Consider the following 19125-nt stretch of genomic DNA (forward strand, 5'->3'; position numbering starts at 1 on the left):
CCTTCGTCCGGACTCCGAATCATGCGATTCTTGAGTCCATCCTGACTATTTTTTTGTTGTCTTTCCAGCGGTGTGCTCAATGGCACCCGAATCCACGTTTTTTAAAAATGACTATTTTGCCCTTAGGAGCTTATTCGTCATATTTTTGATCTTTTACTCCCGCATCAGTTCTCATTGAGTTCCACGACCTCATGGAAGGTCACTTCGACTTCTTAAAGTCTTATTTTATGTTTTCGCTTCCTCATATCGGATCCGTTATCAGGTCAATTTTCGGTTCATCACAAGACACGCTAGCCTAAAAATCAGGGTCGTTACACATGGACTTGACAAAAATTAAAAGAGGCAGGGCAGGATTTAGGGAAACTCGCTCCAAACCAGCCCCGTTGCCATCCCTACTCATATTAGTTGTCTATTTTCTCATTATGGGTAATACTTGTCCATTTTGAAAGTCAAATTAAGATAAAGTCAATTATTTCAAATTACACTTAAAATTTTAAAAATCTCTCAATTTGATAAGATATTTATTTAAACTTGAAAAGATAATCTGGTAATCTCATCTCATGAAGGCATGCAATTAGTGCGTCTCCTTAAAAAGTTTTAAAATAAAAAATGGACAACTATGATGGCATTTAGCAATTCAAATTGTTCTAATTTTCTTGCAAAACATTCATGAAGACTTTCCATGTCAAAATTTTAATTGAATTTAATTGAAATCACACTATGAAGTCATGATACTTGGAAAATAACCCATAACTATTGTATAACCTCTACCACCCATGATCCCACTAATAAATCTCGAGTGAAAAGGAAATATAGTACTCCTTCGGCTTCAAAAAAGATGTTATACTTTTTTGTTGTCCGTCCCAAAATAATTGTCATTTTTTTTTCTTTTCAAACAATGTATTTTACATATTTTCATATATGTTCTTGGAATTTAAAATTTCAAACTTGAATATTTAAAACTTAAAAAGGTAAATTAGTAACTTTCAAGAAAACAAGACATGTCCCACGTGTTCCCTTAAAAATTTCACTCTCCAAAAATGACATCTAAACTGGGAGAGAGAGGGTAATAGAAAGGCGAAAAAGGTAACATAATTGTCTTATCACTTAAATATCTAAATAAGTAAAAAATAAATTAAAAAATTGGAGTTTTTAAAAGAAAGTGATAAATGCATTTAATTTTTTTCATAAATTCACCCCTGAAATGATATTAATTTAATAAACAAGTATAGAAGTAATCAAATTGCCAACGATGCCCTGTCCTGTCATGTCCTAAATCTCGAGTAAAAACCCTCGACTCCTTAAAACCCACCGTACAGAAAAGGCCCGCTGTTATTTGCTTGTGAGAGTGTAGTGTGATGGCCGTTGTACTGAAAGCAACTTGCTTCCTGCAATTGAAGAAGAAATCCGAAGACCCTTTTCTCATTCGCCCTAATTTCCAGAGATTCTCCATTTCAACCAAAACCTTCAAACCCCCAATGGCCACTCTCACCACTGCCCCAACCGTTGGGCTCTCTGAAACTTTCACCAGATTGAGAAGCCAAGGCAAAGTTAGTTTTTTTTTTTTTAATTGATCCTCATTCATTTTATTTGAATTTCTTTATAGTATTTGCAAGATTGTAGTTTCTTGTGCTGAATGGGTTTGTAATGGGTTTAATTATTTAGGTCGATTAGGAATTAATTGAAAAGACAAGGCAAAGTTAGTTTTTTAATTGCTCCTCATTCATTTTATTTGAATTTCTTTCCAATTTTGCAAGATTTTAGTTTATGGAGCTGAATGGGTTTTTGATTCTCTTAATTCTTTGTTATTTATAAAATGGGTTTGCTTCTTTAGGTCGATTAGGAATTGTTTTTTTTCTTTTTTGTTTTTTTGTTTGTTTGTTTTTTTGTTTTGTTTTTGTATCGTTTATTGTGTGCGATTAATGTGAGATTTTAGGGGTTTTCATTAATGGATATGAAAGAAAAATAATTTTACACTTTTATTTATTTATTTATTTTATGTGCAATCATGGATTTTTCTTGTGACCTTGCATGGGGGCATTTCAGTGAATAGCTGTATTGAACTATGGGCATAAACTGCTGCTCTCCATTAACCCCCAAGTCTTTTTCCAGCAATTGTATTTTTGATACTTTTGTTCTCAACACTGCTTCTGTTGGATAATAATTTTTTTAGTTAGACTGATTTCAGGCTTACCATATAAAACCAGTTAAAATGGCAACTTGAACCTAGCCCACTTTCTTTACTCAGGAACTTGTAGGAAACCAATATGTAAAAAATATATATTCAGGCTGCATTGGCTGAGTCCTCACTATCATTGTGACCAATGCACCAAAAAACTCTTTCACAATACAACCCTCCATGGATGCCAGTATAGGTGCTTATTTGATGTAACTGATAATATTGAAACTTGTATATCTCTTAACTGATGAGTTGGTGACTAATAATCTTATGAATTCCTGACTACTTATAGTTTCACCAAATTTATTTGAGGATCAGTCAATATAAGAAACCAATGGAACAGTATTTGACACTGACAACAATGAACATATATGATTTTATTTCATAAATTTTATTTTAGTTTTTTAACAACAATGTTTTTTGTGCAAAGGTGGCATTTATCCCATACATCACAGCCGGTGATCCTGACCTTTCAACAACAGCCGAAGCAATGAAGGTGCTTGACGCGTGTGGGTCGGACATAATCGAACTTGGTGTACCATACTCTGATCCTCTGGCAGATGGTCCAGTTATACAGGTTTGACAAAGTGGTTATTGGAGAGAGAAAAAAAAAAAAATGTGATTGTTTGCTTAGTGTTGTTCCATTACAAATTTTCAAGCTGATGTATGTTTTTAAATAAATAATTTTAGGCTGCTGCTACACGTTCACTGGCAAGAGGGACCAATTTCAATTCGATTATCTCATTGTTGAAGGAGGTAGATTCATTATTGCTATGTTCTTTCTCCCCATATCTGTTTCCATCCATAAAAGAAACGTGCATTAATACAGAATACCAATTTACCTATATATCAAATGGACCTGATGTATTGCCATGTTTTGTAACAGGCTCAAATTTTCTTTTTTTGTTAGTGCATTTTTCAAGCGAAAGATCATTAATCAGATTCTTGTGAGATTTTCTTAAAATATTTTGACTGTTTAGGGTGGTGATCTTGAATATTTTCCTTCTTATAACAGTATATTTTCATTACTTTAGACAATCTTATACTTCTGATATAACTTTATAAACATTTCAAATGAAGAGAAGTAGCATTCTTGTTCTCACATATTATGTGTACATTTTAATTTCGAATGCAATTTCTGCCTAAAAGTTGTCTAGCTTGTATGAATATCATATACATATCACATTAAAATAATATACTTATACTTCAAAGAAGCAAAACCACCATTACAGTCTTAATTGTTGACGTCTCACCCAACTTTAAAGTTACTCTCTTAATTCAATTCCATGCATTTATCCACTGCCAGAACTGTAATTGTGGACTGCTTGCCTTTTCTAATTCTTTAAATCTAATCATGCTCCATGAAATTCTAACATCACGTTTTCACCATTGACTAAATAGGTGATACCGCAATTATCTTGTCCAGTAGCATTATTTTCATATTACAACCCAATACTTAAGCGAGGGGTTGAGAAGTTCATGACTACGGTGAAAGATGTCGGTGTACATGGTAATTTATAATCTATGCTTTGCTGAATTATATTTTTTACAATTGTGTTATATATATATATATATATATATATATATATTAGCAAAGGGAATATTATATGCTATTCATGAGTAGAGGTTTTTTAAGCATGAGGTCTAGGCCTGTGAGTACACCTTGTATAAACAACTAAATACGAAGTATGAAAGACCCAAGTTTAAATTCGAATTAACAAAGTATTATACACTTATAAGTAGGACCTTGTATAAACAACTAAATACGAAGTATGAAAGATCTAAGTTAAAATTCAAATTAACAAAGTAATATACACTTATAAGTAGGTATCTAAATCATTCTTTGCAATATGCCCTCGGCTGTCTATGTCTTATGTGATTGCTTATTTTACTTGTTATACTTGCCACTAGATGGTTTAGACTAGTGTGACTCAAGTACCAATCCTTAAGATGATTTTTTTGTTGATTCAAGTTAATTTTTACTGGCGGAGGGCATGTAAAATGCACATAGTGCATGACTACCAGTTTCTGAAACTGCTGTGAGGATTATTTTAACTACTAATAGAATGATATTTCACAAATTTAATGGATGGTTCCCTTCTTATGATGCTTATATTATTCGTTTTCAAGTATTTTTTTTCTTCTTTTCTGTATGTTATCCTGCTGTTTTCTCTATTATGTATTTATTTTTGTTCTTTACTGTTCTGGGTTATCTATAATCTTTCTATAAACATGCTTCTTTTCAGGACTTGTGGTCCCGGATGTTCCTCTGGAGGAGACTGAGATCTTGAGAAGGGAAGCTCTTAAGAATAAAATTGAATTGGTTGGTTTATGATTTTAATTATTTTGTTCCTTTTCTTTAGTTAGTATGCTAATGACTTAGATACATGATTACAGGTGGTAAATCACCAGCCTTCACAAAATTAAAATTTTAATCAACTCTGAAGAGTAACTGGTCAATATAGTGGTTCTTGCTATCTATTTATGCATGTGTGTGTATTTAAGGCACAGTTGTCAATAAACGGTTTTTTCATCAGATTATGATTAAATGGTTCAAAAGAATTATTTAAGTTTTACAAGTATTAGTTTTCAATATAACTATTATTATCTCATTGGACTGTTAATTTAGAAGAAAAGAATGATCTTAAGTAGGGAGTTGTTGACAAGAAATTTTTTTGAACTTGCTTCATATTTTTTACTTTATACAGCACTACATATGTTGCATGGAGTGTCTCAGACATTGGAACCAACATCTTTTAAAAAAACAAACTTCTTTTAGGGAAAAATGTGATCTGGATGATCTCTTATTTAATTAGTAAACAAATTGTAACTTTTTGACCTCTTATTTTATTTTTATTCATTTAAGAAAACTATTAAATTCTCAGTTTTTTTTATAAGTATAATATACATTCTTGGATAAATATTATGCATTTGATAGTCTGTTTGTTCAGTTATTTGATCATAGTAATCTACTTGCGGTTTTACTTTGATTTATGTAATATACAGTTGGTCAGTAAGTTTATATTGTTGTGCAATTAAGGTACTACTTACAACACCCACTACTCCAACAAATCGAATGAAAGCCATTGTTGAAGCTTCAGAAGGATTTGTTTATCTTGTAAGCACCTTTATTTTCTCTTTTTTTTTTTTATTAGTAAGACTTTAGAGACCTTTTCTGTGGTTGGTAAGTTGTTAATCATGTTTCTTTATTTGTTTTATCAGTTATTGTCACAATTGTATTCCTATATCACACTTGGATCATTTATAGCGTTGATTTACTAAATTTATATATCTCTCCATAATATTTTCATTTACGTCGGTGAAGATACAATATTCAGTTTCATCTCTCTCACTCTTACTTTCTCTCTCTCTCTCTCTTCTCCCTCCGTCATGGTCTATTTATAGGCCATGACCCTCTTTTGCAGTTAACCAAATTACATTGGGCTTATAGCCCAAAGTCCTCTTCCTTCTGGGCTGGGTCTTGTAATGGGCTTGACCTTCCTCGGTGGACCCTCCACGTTCGGCCCACTCTAGGGTGCTTTGACATGGATCCTTCTTCAATCATTCGACCCGATCTCGTTTCCGCGATCCATATCCGGCCCATGCCACTTGCCGCATCCTCAACTGCCCCCATAATTACCCCTTATTGATTAGGGGGTAATTATTAGAGGCTGCTAATAATGACCTGACGGCTCGAGGAGATCGTGTGGGAGAATGGACGGTTAGATCTAGGGGTCGGCGCTTCGAGATTCAAAAAGACAACCCATCGCTTTCCTGACTCCTCGGGGCTCGGGCTTATCTCGTCTTTATAAGCTCCATCAACTCTCCATCGATCCTCTTTACCGTCTCCATCTCACCTTTTGCTGCTTGAATCCTCTCTGGCGATCTCTTGCGAAAGATCTTCCTTCCAGTGGCTTTGCAATACTTCTCTGCCGTTTTCACTCTCTAAGGTTAGTTTCATTTGCATTTTTCTTTTGGAAGACTTCTTTCCTCTCCCCGGAATCCTCATCCACTCACAACATGACAGTAGATCTAGACGTTCTTCGCATGAAACTTCAACTTCCTGATGATGTAGAAATTAGAAACTGCCCCCGGGAAGTGAATATTAGATACGGTGCTGGCCTTCTTCCCGGCGAGGCCTTGTTTTCACTCCTCCACCTCAATCTCCTTAGATTTCCTCTACATCCTTTCTTTTGCTATGTATTTAACAAGCTAAATCTTTCCCCTTTACAAGTAAACCCCAATTTCCTTAGGATTTTATCCGTTATGCTACTCCTGATTCGTGACAGAGGTCTGGATCTGGACCTCGTAGATCTCCTCCTTTGTTACAAGGTCAGCAAGATCAAAACTGATGAACCATTCTACCACCTTTTTCCCATTGAGAAGAGGTCTATCTGCACGAATAAGATCAAATCTGAGAAAGGCTGGAGGAAAAACATCATTGGGGTTAGGGGAGCCTGGTTCTCTCCAGCTGCGGAGGGTTTCCCTATCCCGAGCGCTTTCGAAGAGTGCTCTGTCTCTTTTTACAAGAAATATAAAAACCATAAGAGTGACTGTCCTTGCGAGATCTGCATTCCTCGTTTTTGTTCTTTCTTGTGCCATTCCTTAGGCATTCCTTGTGATGACTTGAGCTACAGTGTGTGCAGGGATAGGGATAACTACTTGAAGCGGTACGTTCTGACCAACGTTCCCTCTTGCTCGGACCTCCTCACCTCAGATAATCTCCTCGACATTTCAGTCCTCGGCAAGACAATGAGCCAACTCCAGATCCCTTCCTTCGGTAGGAAGAAATCTGCCCCCAGGCCTGCTATCACTCCTGCGTCAATCTCCCCACCGGCTTCAGCATCTTCCTCCGCTACTCTTTCTGACACCACTCCTTCCACCGATCCATCCGCGACGGCTGCTTACTCGGTCGCTAACACGGCGACTGCCAGCCCGAACGTTGCCCCCTCTGCCAACAATCCTCCTGGCTCTACTGCTGCTTCCGCACGGGAAAAGGCCAGAGGAAAAAGGCATCAACCTGACAGTGCTCTGAGCGTGGATGACGTTCCCTTATCTCAGAGGGTTAGGCCCTCTGGGCCGAATGTGATTTCCCTGGCGAGACCTCCTCAAGCTAGGCCCCCCACCCCTTCTGGGCAAGCCTCCGCTTCAGGAACGGCGCCATGGAGCCCTCGCTTCATCCGAACAGACAGATCGTCTGTGAAGCCGACCGAGACCATGTTCAAAGATGGTCAGACCGCGATGGCCTACTACAGGAGTATGTGGACTCCCAAAGACATCGAGGTAGCCAAAGGTCTATCTCAGAGGGAGGTGTTCAGCCGATTCCCCTTGTCCGCCATGGAGGTAACTTCTACCCCTTAGTCAATAAATCTTTACATACTCTTGCCACTTATTTTCTTCTAACCATCTGCTCGGCTTAACCAGTTGTCCTGTATATCTCTACAGACCTTGTACGGGATGATGGCTATGCAAAAACAAGTTGAGCAGGTGAATGCCAAGGTCCGCGCGCTCTCTGACAGCCTTAGCATAGTGAACAAGGAGAACGACAACTTAGCTGCTCAGAAGACCAGGTTGATGGTTCAACTCGGTAAAACTGAAAAAGAGAGGGATTCGCTGAGGAGGGAAACCGACTCTCTTCAGGATGAGAGGAATGCTCTCCAACTTGAAAAGAGTGTCTGGCAGACCGAACGGGAATCCCTTCGGGCCGAGAAGGAAGAGCTGTTTCGCCTTCTGAATGACGAGCAGTCCGCTCGGATGGCCTTTGAGAAGAGGGCTCTGGACGAGCGCAACGCTTTACTTGATACCATCAGCAGGGTAAATGGTGGTATGCTAGCTCTGCACGCTCGATTCTCTAGAGTCGGGGCCCTCAGATATGCCCAGGGGTTCCAAGAGGGTTACGCCGATCGCATCCCGGATGAGGGTCAGACTAGCTCTACCCCTAATGATGTTGATAAGGATCTGGATATTGACCCTCCTAGTGTTTATGTCGATCCGGACTCAATCGCTGCCGAGGGGATATTTGATGAATGTCAGGAGATTGCATCTTCTCGGATCACTCCTACTCATCATGCCGCTCTGACTTTGGACATTCTCCCTGTGTCCGCTTTGACTCCATCTACCGTTACTGCTGAAGAAAACCCTCAGCAGAATGATTCTTCCAACGCTGCAGAGGGTAGGATTCAACAGAACGATTCTGTCATTCATCTTGACTCTCCACCTCGTGAGGATGGCGACACCACCAACAATGAGGAGGTGGCCCAACATCATCAAGAGGCCGACGAGGCAAACGCCTCTTAGTTAGGACCTCTCTTCTTTTTCTTTTTTTTTAAATGTACTAACTTTGGCACGTGTGCCATCTTTACACCTCATTTTTTGTAACCTTCTGAAGCTTATTTAATGAGATGGCCGACTCCTGATCAGATTTTTTGTGTCAACTCTTTTTTTTTTTCTTTTTTTTTGCGAGTGTTTAGTGTTCGGCTCATTGTGCTGACTGCGACTTACTTTGCTCAGGTGTCTAGCGTTTGGCTAGAATGCCACTTGCCACTTGGCCCTCTAATTTTCTTTTAGCAAGTGTTTGGCGTTCGGCTCATAGTGCCAGCTGCCGCTTACTTTGCTTAGGTGCCTGGCGCTCGGCTGGAATGCCCCTTGCCACTTGGCCCTTTATTTTCCTTAGCAAGTGTTTGACGTTCGGCTCATAGTGCCAGTTGCCACTTACTTTACTTAAGTGCCTGGCGCTCGGCTGGAATGCCTCTTGCCACTTGGCCTTTTATTTTTCTTAGCAAGTGTTTGGCGTTCGGCTCATAGTGCCAGCTGCCACTTACTTTGCTTAGGTGCCTGGCGCTCGGCTGGAATGCCTCTTGCCACTTGGCCTGTTATTTTTCTTAGCGAGTGTTTGACGTTCGGCTCATAGTGCCAGTTGCCACGTACTTTGCTTAGGATTTTAAAGAGGAGTGCAATCTTTATAAATCTCAAAAACTCATACATTCAACTGTTTTCAATTTAAAATAAACAGAATTCAGTACTGAATCTCAACTTTTTATTGATAATACCTCTTTAGAGAAGTAGCATTCCAAGGCTTGTTAACCAGCCTTCCGGCCATGGTTTCTAAGGTATATGCGCCTTTTCCTATGGCCTCTGCAATTCTGTATGGGCCTTCCCATGGTGGCATCATCTTTTTGACTATCCCCACCTTCTTTTTCAGAACCAGGTCATCTGGCCTAAAGTCTCTGTGCTTTACTCTCCTGTTATGGCTGTTCGCAAGTGTCTGCTGGTAAGAGGCGAGCCTCACCGCTGTTGCATCTCTTTTTTCTTCCAGCAAATCGAGGTTAAACCTTAGCATATTGTCATGATGCTCACGGCTCCAGGCCAAGCTTCGAACGGTCGGAACTAAGTGCTCGACCGGTATAACTGCCTCGGTTCCATATGCCATGGTGAATGGACTTTTTCCGGTCGGTCTTCTTGGGGTCGGTCTGTAGGCCCATAGGACGTTCGGCAGTTTATCTAACCACCTTCCTTTCCTTTCTTCTAGTTTCTTCTTGATACAAGTAAAGATTGTTCTGTTTGTAATTTCCGCTTGTCCATTGGCCTGTGGGTGACTTACTGCTGCCAGCTTTTGATTAATTCCATACTCCTCCAATAGCTCTCTTACCTGCTTACTGTCAAGGTTGGTACCATTATCCATGACGATTGACCTCGGAACACCGAACCGGCAAATAATATTACTCCAAATGAATCGTCTAACATGAGTTTAAGTAACGCTCGGGTACGGCTCTGCTTCCACCCACTTAGTAAAGTAGTCTGTAGCCAGCAACACATACTTGTTCTGATCTCTGGCAGTTGGTAGAGGACCAACTACATCCATCCCCCATTGCGCGAAAGGCCATGGTGTGGCCATTACATGCAAGTCTTCAGGTGGTTGGTGAATCAGTGGTCCGAACCTTTGGCACTTATCGCACCTTCTGGACAATTCTTCCGAATCTCGCGACATGTTTGGCTAGAAGTACCCTTGAGCCATTGCTTTGTGTGCTAATGATCTCCCCCCTGAGTGGTTTCCACACACACCTTCATGAATAGCTCGTAATATTTGCCAAGCCTCTGTGGGGGGTAACGCACTTTAAGTACGGTCCGGAAAAGGATCTTCTGTATAACTGGTTATGCACTATGGCGTACTTTGCAGCATTCGCTTTGATTTTCCTAGCCTCATTTCTTTGTTCAGGCAGAGTACCATCTCGGATGTAAGTTATGATCGGATCAATCCAACTTGGCTCATATGGAATAACATTCACTTGCCAAGGATCTGAGCCTGAAGGCTCTTCGAAAATGGATGGCTGGTTTAATATTCCCACTGGAACCACCCTTGCCAATGTTTCTCCAGAACCCGAAGCGCTACATGCTAGCCTGTCGGCATCTCCGTTACACTCCCTCGGAATTTGAATGAATTCAATTTTTTCAAAGTTCTGCGCCTCCCGCATAACAGCAGAACGATATGCTTCCATCGTTTCGTCCTTGGTTTCATACTCACCCCTCACCTGCCGAACGACTAACTGTGAGTCACTGAAGACATTCAAATTCCTAACCTTAAGTTCTTTGGCAAGTTTTATTCCTGCCAGCAACGCTTCATATTCTGCCTCATTGTTCGTGGCTGCGAATTCAAGCCGGAGCGCTTGGCTTAAGGCTGTACCTTCTGGCGTCTGCAGTTTGATCCCAATGCCTGCACCCATCTGATTTGAGGATCCATCAACGAAGAGTTTCCATAAGCACTTACAAAGATCCTCCTCCACGTCTTCTGAATCACATTCTAGTAAACCACCGCCTGCCCTTTGACTGCTGTTGTAGGTTCGTATGTGATATCAAATGAGCTTAACTCTATGGCCCACTTCGTCATTCTTCCGGAGAGATCTGGTTTGTGCAGGATTATTCTGATAGGGAAAGTGGTTAGAACGATAATAGGATGGGATTCAAAATAATGCCTGAGCTTTCTTTTCGCATGCACTAGCGAAAGTATCACCCGCTCTGCCTTTGAATAACGTCTTTCGGCCTCAGTCATTGTTTTACTAATATAGAACACTGGATATTGCTTCCCTTCTGCGTAGCGGATCAGAACGCCACTTGTTGCGATGCTGGATACTCCGAGATACAGAAACAGCTTCTCGCCTGACTCTGGAGCTGAGAGTACCGGAAGGTTCTGCATATATTTTTTCAGAGCAGTTAACGCTAGGCGTTATTCATCTCCCCAGACCTGCCTGCCGTGGCTTCGGATTGTGTCAAAAAATGGCTTGCATCGATCTAACAATTTGGAAATGAAACGGCTCAGTGCAGCAATCCGTCCCGTAAGTGTTTGCACCTTTTTGATTGTCGTCGGCTCGACATTCTTAGTCAGAGCATCTGCTTGGGCAGGGCTTGCCTCTATGCCTCTGAGATTAACTACGTGCCCTAGGAATTGGCCTGAACTTACACCGAACGAGCACTTGGTTGGATTGAGCTTCATTCCATACCGCCGCAAAACCTCAAACACGCCTCGAAGATGCTGCACATGATCGGCTTTCTTCTTACTTTTGACCACCATATCATCAATGTAAGCCTCCACTGTTTTCCCTATTTGTTCCTTAAAAATCTTGCTAATAAGTCTTTGGTAAGTTGCCCCGGCGTTCTTTAGTCCGAACGGCATAACTTTGTAGCAATACGTCCCGCATTCAGTAACGAAAGAAGTTTTTTCTTCATCAGCGGGGTCCATGGGGATCTGATTATAACCGGAATAAGCATCTAAAAAGGTTAAGCGTTCATATCCAGTTGTTGCATCCACCATCTGATCAATCTTTGGCAGCGGGAAGCTATCCTTCGGACAAGCTTTGTTTAAATTGGTAAAATCAATGCATACGCGCCATTTCCCATTTTTCTTTTGTACAACGACCACATTCGATAACCAGTCGGGGTAGTGCACTTCTCTTACGAACCCCGCATCAAGCAACCTATCAACTTCCTCGGCAATAATTCGGTTGCGCTCGGGGGCAAACCGTCGCTGCTTCTGTTTTACAGGTTTTGCATTGGGATTAACGTTCAAGGAATGACAAGATACCGAAGGATCGATCCCGGGCATGTCCAAGTGACTCCATGCGAACACATCTGCGTTTTGAGACAAAAAATCAACTAATTCCTGCTTTTCCTCCTCAATGAGTCGTTCCCCTACTCTGGTTGTCCGTTCCGGTCGAAACTGATCGATCTGCACATCAAGCAAGGGTTCTTCAGTCAAGCCCTCTGGTTCCTCCTCTCCGTTCTGCCTGGAAGGAGGCTCCTGTAATTGCTATCTCGGACTCACTGAACGAATGGGAGCTTTCCCCTTTCCGGCATGTTTCAGCGTTACAGAGTAACATTCTTTAGCTGCAACTTGGTCTCCATGAATGTCAATCACTTTGGTTCCGTCTGGTGCCAGGCATCTCATTACCTGATGCAGAGTGGAAGGAACACCTCGAACCTTGTGGATCCACCCTCTGCCCATCAGAAGATTGTAAGAGGGATGAATTTCAACAACTACAAAGGTTTCCATCAAAACCCTCTCGGCAGCATGTACCGCTACCTCCACCGTGCCGACGGGTTCCACTCGCTTTCCATCAAACCCTACTAGCGGATTCCCGGTGGATTTCAGCTAATCCTGTTTGATCTCGAGCCGATCGAATGTATCTCTTGGCATGATGTTCGCACTACTTCCAGGGTCAATTAGAACTCTGCTCACCAAGCATTTGGCCACTGTCAAACTTACGACCAGCGGGTCCTCATGAGGGATCTGAACATGCAACAAGTCTGTCGCGTCAAACTTTATCTGCGTTGATGCGCTCTGTTGGTGCAGAGTGTTTACACTGCCTATCCTTCTCTTCATCCGTGCCTGACGAAGGCGTGTTCGAAGCAATTCATCTGATTCCTCAGCAGGTTCTGGCCGACCGTGAATTGCATTAATTACTCGAACTGGTTGCGTGTTGTGAGAATTCGATTTCTGACTCTTCTTTACATGCTCTATTGGCCGGTTCTGCTCCACCGCTGGTCCTTGAATATAACTAGCGAACTCCCCTCTGGCTAGCAGCATCTCTACCTGTCTCCTTAGGTTCCTGCATTCGTTAGTCTGGTGGCCAAAATCAGAATGAAATGCACAGTGTTTAGATTGATCCCTCTGTTCGAGAGGTTGCCTGATTGGTAAAGGAGTTCGGAACTTATCTTTATTTTCTTGGTACAGTCTTGCTAGGGTAACTTTCAATGGAGTAATCAGCTCTTCCTCTCTGGGCCTCTTCTCAGATTTCCACGAGGAGCGTTGCGGTTGGACCTATTTTTGCCTGATCTTTGCTTTGGTCTTTTCTTCCGTGGATATAACGGATGTCTTCCGAGCGTTTGCTGCCTCTTCTTCTTCCAAGCGTATAAATCCATCGGCTCTTTCGTTGAGTTCATCCATAGTCCTCGGCGTGTTGACAACCAAACTCGTGTGGAACGGGGTGCCACGATTCATAGCCAGAATGAATGCTTGAACTGCCGTTGAAGGATGGCATTCAATAACCATGCTCTTGGTAAAGGTAAACCTGGTTAGGAAAGCCTGGAGATGCTCTTTAGCGTGTTGCTTCATTGTGAATAAGCTCGAAATATCTTTCGCTGGACGCTTGTTTCCATAGTATTGGCTTATGAACCGATCGCACAAGCTTCGGAAACTATCCACCGAACCCCTCGGCAGGTTCTTGAACCAATTCAGAGCTGGTCCGGCTAGACTCGTAGGAAAGCACTTGCACATCAAAGAATCATTCTCAGTGTTTAGAGCCATTTTCAGCTGGATGTGATACACATGATCGATCGGATCAGTCGTTCCGTCGAATAGAATGAAAACGGCCATGGAAAATTTCCTCGGACTCGGAGCATTCAGAATCTCATCGGTGAACGGTGAATCCACCATTCGAGCTGCTGAACGGAGTGCTTCATTCTCCCTATGGAATCCTGCGGTTGCTCTCTGGTCTACTGATCTCCTCTCTGAGCTGTAATAGTCGAACGTCGTTATGGAAGGCCGGTAGGTCGGATCGAATGATCTATCCTCAACAAAGTCCTTGCGCCATGGAGGCATAGCTTTCTGACGAATCAACTCTGTTGCTTCACCTCGGCTGAGCGTTTCTTGATGTGGATCAAAAGTCATCGCTTCGTTTCGCCTGATCTGCTCACGCCGTGGATCCATGTGAATCGATCCTTCACGATCATCCATACGACGAAGATTTGGTAGCAGACCGTCTCGCCGGATTTCCTCGCGGTGAGGATCAACTAGATTGTTTTCAACCTCTTCACCGTGATGTGCTGCATCGGTACGTGCACCTTCTTCGCCTACCGGAAGTGGTCGTGGAATTACTGGAGCTTCTTGACGCTGTATTTCATTCCTTAGATCTGCATTTTCTCTCCGGAGAGGTTCGATCATGTTCATCAACTCATCGAGTTTCACTTGCTGGATGTTCTCAACCGTATTAGAGTTGTCACCCCCTATCATGATTCCGGATTGAAGCAAAGGCATGAATTACGAACTTCGAAACAGATCTAAGCGTTACCGATGCAAACTCCGCTAGTTCTGGGCTTAACTTTACCGAATCGTGATCGCTGTTTGCTAGATCTGAGCTTTTCTAGCTTCAAACTCGTCGGATCTGACTGCAACTGAGCAAATCGCAATTGCATCCTTCCAAAGCAAATGCCTCAGAATTCACAATAATCAAGAATTCTCTCGGAGCAAACTACAATCTCACTGATCTGGATTCAACTTCCAGAAGTTACACTGCATATTCACAAACTCGATTGACCTAATATGGGACTGATCGGGCTCGAATTGATCTTCGTCCTCGTTTCCCACAGACGGCGCCAATTGAAGATACAATATTCAGTTTCATCTCTCTCACTCTTACTTTCTCTCTCTCTCTCTCTCTTCTCCCTCCGTCATGGTCTATTTATAGGCCATGACCTTCTTTTGCAGTTAACCAATTACATTGGGCTTATAGCCCAAAGTTCTCTTCCTTCTGGGCTGGGTCTTGTAATGGGCTTGACCTTCCTCGGTGGACCCTCCACGTTCGGCCCACTCCAGGGTGCTTTGACATGGATCCTTCTTCAATCATTCGACCCGATCTCGTTTCCGCGATCCATATCCGGCCCATGCCACTTGCCGCATCCTCAGTCGGTGTTATTATTTTTTATATCTTTTCAAGGATAAAGTTAGAATATGACAATTTCAAGTTCTTCTATTGGCTACTCTTATGGCATTCCTGTTTAGTTGGTTCTTGTTTTTCAATTGAAATATACCGCTATCAGGTACATATCTATTCTTTCTATAATGAACATTTATAGAAATAAAATAAATAAATAGAACATCAAGAAGAAAGTAAGGATAGAAAGCCAGTATTAAGAGGCCACAGAATAGGGGATGTAATCTCCCTAAAAAAAGTTCTACGATTTCTGGCACGTGCTGCATAAGAAAGAAACTTTATTGTCATATTGCATGTTGGGAGGAACTTTGAGTTGCAATGGAAAATTTAGCAGGTACATATAGAAAGAAATGCGGGGAGTTGCAGGCTGATTCCTCATTGGATCTTTGTAGTGGCAATTTCTTTTAAATCTAGGTGTGCTGGTAACTGAATTTCAAGTAAAACCGTTCCTTTTTTCAATCAAGGAGAGAAGTTTTCCTTTTTGTGTTATTTTACTATTACCAGGGAAGCTGAGATGATGATAGGAGGGACTAGAAAGATATGGTTGATAGAGAACGTATGAGGGAGAAATTAGGAATAGCTTAGGTGGTATGAACATACACAACATAGATGATACCCAACATAGATAGTAGGTGCACCGGTAAGAAAAGGAGATTATTTTTTGCACAAAAAGTAACAGACAAAAAGGCATGCCAACGGGCCAGTGGCCTAGCGGTATTAGATGCCTACTTCCCAAAGGGAGGTCGTGGGTTTAAGTCTCAGCGGAGGCATGTGTGCGTGAGTACCAACTAAGGGGAAAAAGAAAAAAAAAGGAAAAAAGAATTCTCATAGTCGACCCATTTGTATGGGGATAAAGGCAATGATGACGATGACTACGACAACAATGACAACAACAATTAGGTGTTTCATTTGGTTAAAGCTGGATTGTTTAGGAAGCCAGCATAAACCATCCACAGAGTTAGAGAATCAACTGTACAACTCATCTGATCTGATCCTCCAACAAATATGCTGGAATAGGTACTAGTGATTGAATGTTTCAAACTTGGACCAAGGTGATATAAGTAATTGGTTTGACCTGTGCTATATGTATATGTGTAACAAGTATTCTATTGCTGTATATAAAGTATAGAATAAACCTGGATAGGTTTACATATATAATTCTGTAAAGTTTTTATATTTATACATAAATGTAATTGTAATATTCGTGTGTGCCATATTGTCACTTTTTAGTTGTGATAATTCGCACAGAATGTTTCATCCCTAATACTGCTTGGCCAATTCACACACTGCAACCTGGAAATCCTTCAAGTTATTCCCAGAATCATCGCGTACTCCAAACTTAAAATTAAACTTGGCACCCCTTGGTTTTGTTCTGGTAACAAGGCAATTTAGATATTATACTTTCTTAGATGAAGCCAATTACAATATTTAGTTTGTCGCTTATATTTTCTAAATGAATTCGGTATAACATTCATGTTTGAAGCTGAGAATTTGTTCGTGGGTTCACGTATTTGTTCAGGCTGCTCAGGACAGCCACATTGTGTAAACAATGTCAAAGTTTAGTGATGTACCAGTTTGCGCCTCCCAGCACCCTTCACTAACTGGGGCCAATATTGTGTAATAACCTTTGTTTTTGTTGAAGGTTAACTTACGGTTAGTGGTTTTGGATTACAGGTGAGCTCAGTTGGAGTTACCGGTACTCGGACATCTGTAAGTGGAAAGGTTGAATCTCTTCTGCAGGAAATAAAAGAGGTTTGTCTTGTATGCCGATACTTTTAGCCACAAAAATGAATAGAATTGTCTTTAACAGTGCTTTTGAAAGAGGTTCAAGTCTTGTGTACGCATAAAATGCTATCAGGTCATTCGGTTGACTGGCATCAACGTTAACTGCTCAGCTTATGTATAGTGCGTCAGTCCGCACCCAACCCTTGAAATACGAGTGCATGATTTGTTCTATTTGCACTTGTTTGAAGGGTTTCAAATACTTTTATGCTCCGTTTGGTAAGAAGGATGGGAAAGTGAGTGGAAGGGATAGTAGAAAGGATGAAATGAGGCTTCCCTAGGGAAGGAAAGGAGATATTTTTTTTCGTATTAAACTCTCGTTAGATAATTTGACCAAAATTAGTTAAAGGAAATAATGTCACTTCACATAATATATAATCGTTATCTTTCTCTTCCCTCCAATTTTGAGGGGATGAAAATTTATGGCTGAGGAGGGATGGCTCATCCATCCACCCCCCCCTTCCCGCATGTTTTCCCTCCTACCAAACAATCATCCTTCCCTCCCTCCCTCTGTCATCCTTACGGGATGAACTTGGTAAAAAATTAGCGAGACATTGCCCTCTCATCCTCATTCTTCATGTGGAGTTATTGCCTTGTTCCAATTTTATGAAGTCAATTAAGGTGTCTTTTAAATTTATCCATTCCACTTTTTTGGTTAAATTGGTCGACCCCATTCAGACAGACCAAGGCAAGGATGATGATGCCAACCTTTTTGGCATAATTTTTACTATGATCATTCTACCATTTGACAGAATGCTAACTTTTTGGTAAAGTAGACGGCCATGACTCCATAAGGCAAGGATAATGATGACGACTTTTTTGATTTTTTTTTTGTTTTTCTTTCAACTACGATTGCCCATCCTTCCATTTGATGGAATGCTCACTTCTGGGTAAAATTGATGACCACAGATGAGTCAAGTCTTTTGTCAATTTGCTGTTTTCACTGGTCTCAAATGGCATTTGATTATATGTGACTTATACAATAAGCCACATTCTAGACCCCCAGACTAATGAAAGAGAGAAATTATACCATTTGTACCTCGTACTAATTTGTCGAAGTTGATCACGTGTGCGTTGTACCATTCCTTTGCAGGCGACTTGTAAGCCGGTGGCAGTTGGCTTTGGTATATCAAAACCCGAGCATGTGAAGCAGGTTTTTGTCCTAAGATTCACATGAATGTATATATGTATTGGTAGATTTCTACATAGAGTGGAGTTTGCTAATGCATTTCAAATCTAATATGTTACAGGTGGCTGGATGGGGAGCTGATGGCGTGATCGTAGGTAGCGCGATCGTGAAATTGCTGGGCGAAGCGAAATCTCCAGAAGAAGGGTTGAAAGAATTAGAAATCTTCACCAAGTCGTTGAAGTCCGCCCTGGCTTGATAAACAATTATGTTGTATTAAATTAAGCTTGTAAACTCTTCTTTCAAACTTTAAATAAATATTGGAGTTACATAATAAGCATAATATCGACTCATTCTCCAACTTAAATAGGCATGAGTTGTTCTTCTTCATATAGCATCCAAACCATATCAGCAGACCCAAATTTAGTTCTCACAACATGCATCAACTGATTCACCTTCTAGTATGTTCATCTGACACCATGACTGAGTGTTAATTTTTTTGTTTATTATCATTATTATTATTATTTATTTATTCAGGTAAAAATCCCACACCTTGAATTGGTAAATGTAAGTGAGACCATTGGGTTTTGCAGCGGAACTGTACAGTAAACGCGGTAGTATATGTGGAAAGCTTGAGCTTGTTTGGTTTGTTTTTCTAAGAATGATAAATGAAAATCAGAAAAAGTAGTATAGAAATTTGTTTGGTTTTCATTTTTTTAAAAAAATTAGTTAAAAAAAATATTTGTTTTCTGTGAACTATTATCTTGTTTTAGGTCACTACAAATAATCTTCTACTTTCATTGTTATTGAGAACTATTTTCTAAAAATTGAACTAA

General features: G+C 40.9%; 1 protein-coding gene across 2 annotated transcripts; it reads left to right on the forward strand.

The window, feature by feature from the left end:
• The first annotated feature begins 1256 nt into the window (after positions 1-1256).
• Positions 1257-18679, forward strand: LOC132306869 (tryptophan synthase alpha chain). 2 transcript variants are annotated; one of them, XM_059804443.1, is made up of 9 exons: positions 1259-1550; positions 2610-2756; positions 2870-2935; positions 3581-3689; positions 4426-4502; positions 5220-5297; positions 17056-17133; positions 18257-18316; positions 18414-18679. In XM_059804443.1, exons 1-9 carry the CDS (start codon positions 1359-1361, stop codon positions 18546-18548), a joined length of 942 nt encoding a protein of 313 aa, XP_059660426.1. In that variant the 5' UTR covers positions 1259-1358; the 3' UTR covers positions 18549-18679. The 2 variants fall into 2 exon arrangements, with proteins under 2 accessions (XP_059660427.1, XP_059660426.1); XM_059804444.1 differs by lacking the exon at positions 5220-5297 and having other exon boundaries at positions 1257-1550.
• Positions 18680-19125: the final 446 nt, after the last annotated feature.

Source organism: Cornus florida, unplaced genomic scaffold (genome assembly GCF_030987335.1).
Source record: "Cornus florida cultivar Cherokee Brave unplaced genomic scaffold, ASM3098733v1 CherokeeBrave_3.0.0_Hap2_Chr05, whole genome shotgun sequence".
NCBI lineage: Eukaryota > Viridiplantae > Streptophyta > Magnoliopsida > Cornales > Cornaceae > Cornus > Cornus florida.